General features: G+C 39.0%; 1 protein-coding gene across 2 annotated transcripts in view; it reads left to right on the forward strand.

Moving 5' to 3' along the window:
* LOC107681482 (PH and SEC7 domain-containing protein 3-like) overlaps positions 1 to 11,602 on the forward strand; it is a 103,377-nt gene that overhangs the window by 80,946 nt on the left and 10,829 nt on the right. For both annotated transcript variants that reach the window (XM_016477791.1, XM_016477792.1), the window contains exons 10-14: positions 4,025 to 4,215; positions 7,523 to 7,593; positions 9,137 to 9,294; positions 10,745 to 10,889; positions 10,984 to 11,127. In XM_016477791.1, coding sequence (XP_016333277.1) covers positions 4,025 to 4,215; positions 7,523 to 7,593; positions 9,137 to 9,294; positions 10,745 to 10,889; positions 10,984 to 11,127 — 709 coding nt within the window. The remainder of the gene's footprint in view (positions 1 to 4,024; positions 4,216 to 7,522; positions 7,594 to 9,136; positions 9,295 to 10,744; positions 10,890 to 10,983; positions 11,128 to 11,602) is intronic.

Here is an 11,602-nt window from a genome sequence, read left to right on the forward strand (position 1 = left end):
TCCTCTGCCGGAGCCTCCACCTATCATGTCTGCCTGCCAGCCCTTTGCCTTCCCCTGTCTCCATCCCACATCCACTCCTTTGTCCTCCTCCTAAGTCCCCCTCCATCCCTCCCTCTGTCTCCACGGCGCAAGGATGCGCCTTCCGGGAGGGGGGCGATCTGTCACACCCCTGTGGACTGTTGAGTGTAGTTTCTCCCTCTGTGTCCTTATTTGGTTGTTCCTGTTCTCATTATCAGTTAATCACCTTATTGTGCTCACCTGTCTGCCCCTCGTTATCTGCCCTTTATCAGTTACTGTCTCTGGTATTCGAGTTTGTCAGTTATTGTGAATGTTACCCTGTGTGTTGATGTCTACCCTGTCTGGATCTCCTGTTGTCATATCATTAAATATCCTTTTATTCGTCATCTTCGTCGTCCTGCCTGGTCTCTGGAACACCGTGCCCGTGACATCGTGAGAGTGGTCCCTTTAAATTTCTATAGCCCAATGTTCCAAGCTAATTCACTAATGAAGTCGATTGTGAAGACAAGTGCTGCTGTATCTTGGCAGTGCTTTTGCATATTAAAGTGACCTGGGACCATGCCATGAGGGCCGCTTTCTCCTTTTTCACCAAAATAGTGCCTTCTTAGAAACAGCGTAACATATTGTCACTGACTTGAGAGCCGGACAGTAACATAACTGGCTACATAACCTCCTAACCAAGAGCGCTGGGGTGGAGCGATAGGATGATTTTAAGGGCTGGAACAGACGGGGCCCAAACACGGGTGTAGGAGCGCATATTGACCCAATGGAGGTTGTCTGCACATCTCACCCCATCCTCGGCCGTTCCAGTGGATCTATAAGGGGTGCAGAGGGGCCAAGAGCAATATACAGTCACAAGGCCCGTAATTCCTACTGACACCCCTATTGCCAACAAACAAACATAGCATGCAGTCTTTGTTTACAAGTCTTATGAATTTTGAGAACATGTTTAAGCATCCAAGTCGTTTCATTACATTTATATATATTGTCTTGGGATAAAATGGACAGAAATCTTTCATTTCTTTGGTGTTCAGTGTTCCAGTTATTCAGTCTTTAAACGTGAAATAGTTGTCACCCAGTGGTGCAACCAAATTTGGTGCAACTCATTTTGGTTGCTTTGGTTAATGAGCAATTATTTGGTCTAAATCAGAGTGAACTTTACAGTATTGATTGTAAATATTAAAAGGGCATCATACCACAAAGGAAGGACATTTCAGAAGACCCTTGTCAAATAGTCATTGCAAATAAGGTTGCAAAACCACTTTGAAGGCTCTACTGCTTCTGCAAACTACAATTAACTAAAAGTGGAACTTCTTGTTACACCTGTGTTCTGGTATGTTTGGCAAAAAAACAAACACTGCGTTTCATAAGGACAGCAGTGAAGCATGTTGGTGACGGTCTGGCTATGCTTCTTCAGGAGAAGCTGAAGTCTAGTTCTGGTTTTGTGGCAGTCTTTCCTAATTGAATTGTTATTGCCCTGAAAACTGTAGCAGTTACCTAGTATGAGGCAAGCAGGTTTAAGGAGCCAGTGGAAACATATGTAACGGATGCCGGTCAGTGGCGCCTGTGAACTTTTGGCACTGTAGTTGCCTCTGGTCAATAGCTGTAAATAACTGGCTCATTTAAAAACGTTTGCTGCTTGCAGCTTAATTTCATATGGTATAACACTTGTATCATCGGCTCCAATCTGTGTTTTAATTGTTTGCCATCATTTCTGATCCGGCAGAGGTTTGATATGCTAAGTATTGCTCTGTGTCTGTTGTGCAGAAAGTGTGCAGCCTTATTTCATTAGACGTTTTATTTAAATGTGGAGAAGTGCAGTCAGTTCACATAGATTGCATATACATACAGAACCAGTCATTTATGTCTAGCTCTGTTTATTTCTCATCTTGCTGAAATACTCTGCCTCCATCATCATTTATCTGGGTTTCTATAGGGTTTCCCAGAGTGAGTGGAGACCGAGTGCTATGAATAGAGAGGGAGAATGAAATAGCCTGCTGTAATGTGAGGGTGAAATGAATTGTGAAATAAAATGAATGAATTTTAAATATGTTGATTGTTTATTTTGTGGGTAGGTACATCTCATCTGCCTGTTAATGGTGTGATTCAGCTTGAGTAAGTGGATGGGAACTTCTAAAAGGGTCATTTATTTACCGAGACAAGAGACACTGCTGTGAGCCTGTCTGCCAGTTCTGACTAACTCGACTTGTTTCTTATTTCAGTATTTATTCATGTTTTTCAGTTTTAAATAATATTTTGTGTGATCCTTCTTTACATAAAGGGAGTATTTGAGCTTTTCTGACGCCTCCTGACACTTGACTAATGTTACAAAGAATGTAGTAGTCTCAGGCTTCAAACATATCACAGCAAGCTAAGGTAAATGGCTACTATTGGGATTGTTAGTTTCCTAGCAACGATCTTTTCCATGACTGACAGAAGCTCCAACCTTCAGGACCGAGTCCAGCCGAGTGTTTGCATTTAACGCAGCAGGTCAACTGTAATCTTTGTCAAAAACCCATCAAAGCATCTTCTCAGCTGTTAATATGAGACAGAATTGAAGTGTGTGAGCGTGAAGTGCCGGGTTAGTGGCATGTGTCAAGTTACAGACCCACTTTAAATGCCTGTTAATGTTGTAACCTCTGATGGTCATGCTGTACTGTCACATGATTACAACTGCCCAGCTTTAATCAAACACTCTTCCTGCTGTACAAAAGAAGAGGAGGTGTGTGAGGAACAGATCTAAAGTTAAATCGTCCCATGCACTACCTTTCAAAAATCTCTTCTGCTCACCAAGACTGCAAATATTTCATAAAATTACAGTACAAACAGTAATATTGTGAAATATTATTACAGTCAAGTAGTACAGTATAAATTGCACCAGGCAAATAGCTGACTTTTGTAAATAAGGTGCTATCTATAATAAGATACTGTAGTTAGTAATGTAATTGGTAACACTTTAGTAGAATTTTATAGAACATATTAATACCTTATTCTGCATGATCATATTCTACATCCCCTAATCCTACCCAATAGCTAAACTTAACAACTACCTTACTAACTATTAATAAGCAGCAAACTAGGGAGTTTATTGTGGCAGAAGTCATAGTTAATAGTCGGTTAATAGTGAGAATTGGACCTTAAAATAAAGTGTGATCATGTAATCTGTCAGATTATTCCGTTTATGTAATGTATTCCTGACTAGCTTTTGATTACTTTTGGCCTAACTTGCTTATAACAGATTTGAATGTGATTGTTGTGTACCATATGAGCAAATTCAAACGAAATATAATCTAATTACAAGTACTAAAGTTTTGGGATCTGATAACATAATCTAGATTACTACTGAGCACTGAGGACATTTACATTTAGTCACTTATTGATTGGACAGGTGCCTGTTTATTTATAAAAAAAACAAGTGGAAATGCCCACCGAGATACCTTTGAGATGAATAGCATCACCATCACTTTGTTTTTTAGGAGCTCTGCCATGCATACATGAGCGAGCAGTAATAGATGCATGCATGGATGCAGTGACTGTAAAACACTAACTACCATAAACACTCACTAGCAGGAATAGTACATTGGATTTATATCTGTTGTATAGAGAAACATTTATGTGATCTTGTATAAACTGGAGTGTGCATACCGATGTCAATGCGATCGATCAAGATGCATGAATTGTCTTAAATTTTTTTGCTGTCATGCAAAAGAAACGATTTTTAACAAATGGCATTTAGATGAAATCTATTGATTTTTCCTGCTTTTTATTTTCACAAATGTCAGGTGGCCACATTTGACACAGGTGTGCATTATGTGTCAGTGGTCAGTGTGTTTGTGCAGTGATGTTGAATGACTGCGGACTCTCCCACACATCAGTCTCTTACAGAAATGAGTTTCCACAGCTCAAACCTGTTCAGACTCTCACTACAGACACTTCATGCATTGTCAGGGCTGTGGGAGAGTTGTCATGCATGAAGGTTGATGGGATATATGTGTGTGTGTTGTAGTGATGGAGATGAGCTGAAGAAGTCTCTGTCTGAGCTGGCGGATAAGAACCATCACTCTCACACTAAGAGCATCAGTCGCATCAGCAGCAGCAGTAACCCGTTCCTGGACATTGCCCATGACCCCAACGCTGCTGTCTACAAAACTGGCTTCCTGGCCCGCAAAATCCACGCTGACATGGACGGGAAGAAAAGTAAGATTTAATCCAGAGTATATTTGAAACATCTACAATACAACACCTGCTCGTTTTGAGGGTAAAGTGTACATGATCCAGCAGCCACGCAGCACGATTTTGAAACGGTAATAAAAAAATAAAAATACTGTGAAAAGTGTATTGTTTAAATTGATTTTTCTAACTAAAATACCATGATTTAAACATTTTTTTAATTCAAATTGAGAACAATTGAACAGTTTTCAACTAAAGACTTCTTTTTAGCAGGACAAGGTCATTCAAATGACTTTTATTTCTAGATTTTAGGAAGCATTCTAGTTTATTAATTATTTGTGTAATTAAATGTCTTTTTCATAAGCACTTTATGACTCTTCATAACCTAAGCTTCTGGGTGTGCAGGGAATGATGGGAAAGAACATTAAATAAATGCTGTGTAATGTGAACAAGGATAAAGCAGGTGTGATTCAGTGCTTTGGCAAGCACACATGGTGAAATGGGATTTTGGCTGTAGTCTCTCATATATTATGTCCACTTATTTTTCCTCCCTAATGAGATACTAGAGTCACTAGAAATCCGCTGAGCTGTTGTGTCTGTTTGAAGAGACGCACCGATTACAGCTCGTCCTGCAGAAGAATCTCAAAGACTGACAGTTGATATGATCAAAACTGATATATTAGGAAAGTTTAAAAGGATGCTTTCACAAACTATACATAGTTCTGTTTTTGTGTTATAAACACTACCATGCAAAAGTTTTGGGTCAGTGAGATATTGAAAGAAATTAATACTTTTATTCAGCAAGGATGCATTAAATTGCTCAAAAGTGGCAGTAAAGACATATGTAATGTTATAATTTTTATATATAATAATAATAATATAATAATAATCTTTAAAAAATGTATCACAATTTCCACAAAAATATGAAGCAGCAAATGTTTTCAACATTGTTCAGAAATGTTTCTTGAGCAGCACATCAGCATATCAGAATGATTTCTGAAGGATCATGTGACACTGAAGACTGGAGTAATGATGCTGAAAATTCAGCTTTGATCACAGAAATAACAGGAATAAAATACATAGAAAACCAGATATTTTAAGTTGTTTTATTCCATGGTCTGTCTGAATACTGGATTCTGATTGGCTGGCAGGTATGCATTAGAACCGTTTAATGCACAGGTAGTTCCAAGTCAGTTTAATCACCGTTATATATTAATGCGCTGCTTTCATTGATGCACACACACACACACACACACACACAGCTCGCACATAAACACAGTGAGAGGGAGAGAGGTTGGAGATCGCAGATCGTGCTGCACACACACCGAAACTTGTTGTCGGTGCTGCCCCGCGACTTTAATGAATAAAATAGTATAGATACTAGATCACTTCATTATCTTCCTCAGCAACGAGCTAAAATCGAAGTAACTAAACGGCTTCATTGTTTGTAGAGAGATGAGCAGACACAGGTAACTCACACACACAACTGTCATCTCTCTCTCTCTCGATAGATCGATCGATAATTCATTCAAATAAATGCTATAATTCATTCAAATAAATGCTATAATTCATTCAAATAAATGTGGTATCTGTATCTGATTTGAAGTGGGCAGAATGCTAGAGCTAACGAGCCATAACTGACGAAAATAACCGTCATTTTTACCCTTCTGGTTAAATACTGCTAACAGCTTTAAGTTGTCAATGCTGGCAAATGACCATGGAATAAGCAGGATAATCAACGGCTTTCCGCTTCTCGTCGGGTGGTTCTTTGCCTCCACGTCGTGCATTTAAAATCCTTTAATGCACGGCAAGCCGTTGATTATCCCTTATATAATATTTTACAATATTACTGTTTGTAACTGTATTTTTGATCAATAAATGCAGCCTTGGTGAGCAAGAGACTTCTTTAAAAAACATTTAAAAAATCTTACTGACTGCAGACTTTTGAACCGTTGTTTGAACACATCTAACAGGGTAAACTGAAGTGGTTACCTTCTACCTTCCCCTGCTTTGTGATTTTGTGATTTACTATCCAGCTGTGGCAGCATGAGTTTAGTAGACATGCCACACTGAGTCTCCACTACCAGCCGTGCCAGTGCGGTCTAATGAGCGTGTCCATGGGTGTATTACAGTCGGGATAAAAACAGCAGGGCTTTAGTGATCTGCTGCATCACATGCTGAGAGCATTCAGGCCAGGGTCCCAGAGGAGCCATCAGCGCACTACTGAGAACTCAGTCTGTGTGGGGTGTGAAGGATTCGGATGCTTCCCAGAGCTCCTATAGCACAGCCGTAAATAAAGCTGTTCTACAGAGACGCTATCAAGGGATTCATTTGACAGGAGAAATGTAAGTAATGCCCTTCAGAGGTGGAACAGACTGCTGAAATGATTGACGCTTTTTAACACGTACTGTCATTCCAAACGGAATGAATTTCAGACTTCAGTGGGAATCAAATGGAGATGTTTAGCAGGATGCTCATGTTGCTGTATCCCATACTGTGAAAGTGAAAGGGGACAGATGCTGGTGAGCTCCATAAAGCACTACAAAAGTAGTCCATGCTACATTTATGTGTGTGTTGATACCATAGACTGTATAAAAACATGGACGTAGTGTCCGTGATGTCACCCGTAGATTTCCGAAGAGTGTTTTTGAAGCTCAAAAGTGGGCGGAGGCGGCTGTCCCGGATAATCGAAAATGGGCAAAGAGGCGGGAGCAGGTTGCTGAAACCACGCCCACCTAGCTCGACGGTGGTGACAGCAGCGGCAATCCACCTGTCACTCAAGTGGCCAAGCCCTTAATTATGCAGAACTTTAAGGCTTAATATAATTTAAACGGATGAGTTATAAAAAAATTCACCCCCCTCACAGTTGTCATGAAGGGCAAAATTAGCTATATAGACCAAAATCATTGTTTGAACCAGGCTGTAAACATATTTTTTTCTGCTGTAAAGTTGGGCATTTTAACATGGGGGGTCTATGGGATTGACTCCCTTTTGCAGCCAGCCTCTAGCGGCCAGTTGATGAATTACAGTTTAAGTCACTTCCTTGTTGGCTTCACTAGAGAGAGCGGGAGGTTGCCGCTTGGTTGATACCGATTGTGGCTAGTATGAGATTTGACAGCTACAGTGATTAATAGTGAATTGCATCTTAAATTTGGGTATGCTCCTCACACAAAGCCTTCAGAAGACTTGGAATAAGTTATGATGCCTGTAATATGTTTTTATTTGTCCTTTTAACAGTCTTGGTCACTATGAACTGTTATTGAATGGAAAAGAGTAACATATGATAATTGCGAATAAATGATTGTATTGTATTTATTTTATTTGTATTCTCTAGCACCGAGAGGGAAACGCGGCTGGAAAACCTTCTATGCTGTTCTGAAAGGCATGATCCTCTATTTGCAGAAGGTTTGTTTATTCTCTCTTTCATTTTCCTCTCTCGCACTGCTGATTAATCAAATTTCCATCATTTCCCACAAACATCAATAATAATTCAGTTTCTCCTCCAGGAGGTTCAGATGTGAGACGTAATCACATTCACGCATTTATTTCAGGTCTGGCAAACCTTTTCAGAGCCCATCAAAGAAAGAAGCGTTTCAGCATTACAATAGTTTATTTATGTGCTCCATTTGAACTTGCGTTAGTTGCTTGGCTGTGCAGTCATGCAAAAGTCACAGGCATGAAATATTGGCGCAGAAGCAGGCCGTACCTGTGCATATATTTTTGTGCTGGTGACTGATTGTTTCCGTGGCATTAGAGCTAATGATGTGCCATTTACCCTTGTGCTGCAATCACACCGAACGACTCTCATCAGAGAAATGTGCTGGATAGCATTCTCATTCTCATTCTCATTTCACACAGACATTTTACTTTGGAGGAAAAGAACACACTCAAGTGCAAACTTGTTTTCTGACTCTTAATTGCATGTTAATTGCAATTAAATGAAAATGTATTGTAGTTTAAATATTAAAATTGTCTGAACTTCAGAGTGCTTTTTGAACCATGTAAATACTTTAAATCATCATAGTGCAAAAGTACACAAATTAGGACACGCCTTTAGATTTAAAATGTACTCTAAGGTAAAATATTTCATATAAAATTGTTACAAAGTGCATTTTTTAAGTGTTCTTAAATATAAGAAACAGTCCCGAAAGTATAATTTCTTTACGTTCACTTAAGAAGCTCCACTACAGTCAGGTTATATACTGTAGCTTGTTCACTCAAATACACAATTAACAGGCTCGGCTTGGTGGTGTTTGGCATCCACATACCATAAAGTAACAGTATTTGATTCTAATTCAACACAGTGATGCAATAATGCAGTGATCTCATTGATGATATAAAAACCAATAATAAACATCACAACTTTCTATTGTGTTGTCTCTGCAAAAGGCATGACATTTTCAGATGTGATAAAAGAATCTGTAGGTATCTGAACCAGATTTGTGACCCTGGACCACAAAACAAGTCATAAGGGTCAATTTTTTTAAATTGAGGTTTATAGATCATCTGAAAGCTGAATAAATAAGCTTTCCATTGATGTATGGTTTGTTAGGATCGGACAATATTTGGTCGAGATACAACTATTTGAGAATCTGGAATCTGAGGGTGCAAAAAAATCAAAATATTGAGAAAATCATCTTTAAAGTTGTCCAAATTAAGTTCTTAGCAATGCATATTACTAATCAAAAATTAAGTTTTAATATATTTACAGTAGGAAATGTACAAAATATCTTCATGGAACATGATCTTTACTTAATATCCTAATGATTTTTGGCATAAAAGAAAAATCGATAATTTTGACCCATACAATATATTGTTGGCTATTGCTACAAATATACCCCAGCGACTTAAGACTGCTTTTGTGCTCCAGGGTCACATATGTTAAACTCCTTGGATTCCCAGCCCTGTCCGTGTTCATGATTTGTCCTGTGTGTGCTTGCTCCTGCAGGATGAGTATAAGCCGGAGAAGGCCCTGTCAGAGGACGACCTGAAGAACGCCATCAGCGTGCATCATGCTCTCGCCATCAAGGCGATGGACTACGAGAAGAAGCCCAATGTTCTCAAACTCAAGACTGCTGACTGGAGAGTGTTCCTCTTCCAGGCCCAGTAAGAGCTGCTCACAGACACCAGCACTTTCAGAAACAGACCTGAAACTCTGAACTCCAAATCTAATTTCATGCTTCAGTTCAGGCTCAATTAAACCTCGTTTATCTCTTCCGTTGGTCTGCCTGCAGGCCTTTTATTTCTTCGTAAGGCTGACTGCTCTCATCCTGTGAGTTTGCACGACTGTAGCATGGTCTTCTTCATACAGGGTGTCCGCGGGTCCTTAAAATGTCTTAAATTCGGATTCGATGGGTCTTAAATATTTTTGGTCTCATTACCGCTAAAATATCTCAAGTCTGACGGACCTAATGACTTTACAATCATTGGACAGACCGACGCTAAAATATCTTTATAGTCTATAATAGTCTGACGGACCTAATGACGGACCTAATGACTTTACAATCACTGGACAGACCGAAGATTTTTTCTTCCCCGCGGTAAGTTACTGCGTCATCAGAGAGAATCGCAGTAAGTTAGCAGAATACAGAATACAAGCTCGCGCTGAGGCTCACTCTGTTTGTCTCGAGACTTCAGAACAAATGAGCGTGACCGCACACACAAACTCAGAAGAAACACACTGAGATAAAAATTCAAAATGTTTAGTTTATTCATAACATGATATAGTTAAATAACACCATGACAAGTGAGCTATTTTGCTCAATATTCTCACGACGCAAAAAAACATTCAAAACACCTACAGAGTGCACGCATTACGTGTGCACGCATTACGTGAAGTCTAGTGCGCTCTTTCACTGCATGATTCAGTCCATTAAAATACGTTCAGAATGATCACAAATTCAAAACATGGGGGCAGAAAATTTGTATATTTATACCACTTCATATAGTTAATCAAGTTTTTCTCCAAAAATTACCATATACAAATGTGATATTGATTTTTTACAACAGTTCAATAAACTAGAAGTATTATTAAGAGACTTTTAGACACCATATTGCCTGTTTTTGCACTATTTCGCCAACAAAAATAATTCCAAACAAAGCCAATGTAATAATTTGACATGTAAGATGATGCATACATCTAAAAAGGTTAAACATAGGCCTTTGTAAAGGTAAATATGCAGATTTAAGTATGTAAAAGCTGATAGAACACTGATGAAAATATTGTTTCAGAATAAATTGTTTACTAAAAATCTCAGTGATGCAGTTATTTTGCAGGGATATTTTGTATGGAATATTGTCTGCTGACATGAAAAGTTCACTGTATATCGTAGTAATAAATACCATTTATTACAGCATTGATATTTTGTTTTCTTTTTAATTTATACACATTAAATATTACATATATGTATGTAATAAAATTTGTATTTCCATTACAGGTTTAGGTCTTAAATTTCATATAAGGTGGTATTAAAAAGGTCTTAAAAAGTCTTAAATTTAACTTGTTCATGTCTGCAGAAACCCTGTCATATGAACACATGCAATCTCTTCTCTGTAGGAGCCCTGAGGAAATGGAGTCCTGGATCAGAATAATCAACTCGGTGGCGGCCATGTTTTCCGCCCCATCCTTCCCCGCCGCCATCGGCTCTCAGAAGAAATTCAGCCGTCCGCTGCTGCCGGCGACCACCACCCGCATGTCTCAGGTGGGTCTGAAGAGGGGAGTGAAATGCTGCTGATGGCACGTGCTGTGTCTGTCTGAAACCTTTGAATACTGCTGATGTGTCTGATGTGTTACAGGAAGAGCAGCTCAAGTCCCACGAGGCCAAGCTGAAGCACGTCTCTACAGAATTAGCCGAGCACAGATCCTACCCGCCGGATAAGAAGGTCAAAGCCAAAGAGGTCGATGAGTACCGCTTGAAAGAGCACTACCTGGATTTTGAGGTAGACGCCGTTGCCTTTTATGATGCAAGAGACACAATTGTGACCCTGGACCACAAAACCAGTCATAAGGGTCAATTTTTTGAAATTGAGATTTATAGATCATCTGAAAGCTGAATAAATAAGCTTTCCATTGATGTATGCTTTGTTAGGATCGGACAATATTTGGTCGAGATAAAACTATTTGAAAATCTGGAATCTGAGGGTGCAAAAAAATCTAAATATTGAGAAAATCACCTTTAAAGTTGTCCAAATGAAGTTCTTAGCAATGCATATTACTAATCAAAAATTAAGTTTTGATATATTTACGGTAGGAAATTTACAAAATATCTTCATGGAACATGATCTTTACTTAATATCCTAATGATTTTTGGCATAAAAGAAAAATCTATAATTTTGGTCCATACAATGTATTTTTGGCTATTGCTACAAATATACCCCAGCGACTTAAGACTGCTTTTGTGCTCCAGGGTCACAT

This window comes from Sinocyclocheilus anshuiensis, unplaced genomic scaffold (assembly GCF_001515605.1).
Source record: "Sinocyclocheilus anshuiensis isolate Anshui unplaced genomic scaffold, SAMN03320099.WGS_v1.1 scaffold2567, whole genome shotgun sequence".
NCBI lineage: Eukaryota > Metazoa > Chordata > Actinopteri > Cypriniformes > Cyprinidae > Sinocyclocheilus > Sinocyclocheilus anshuiensis.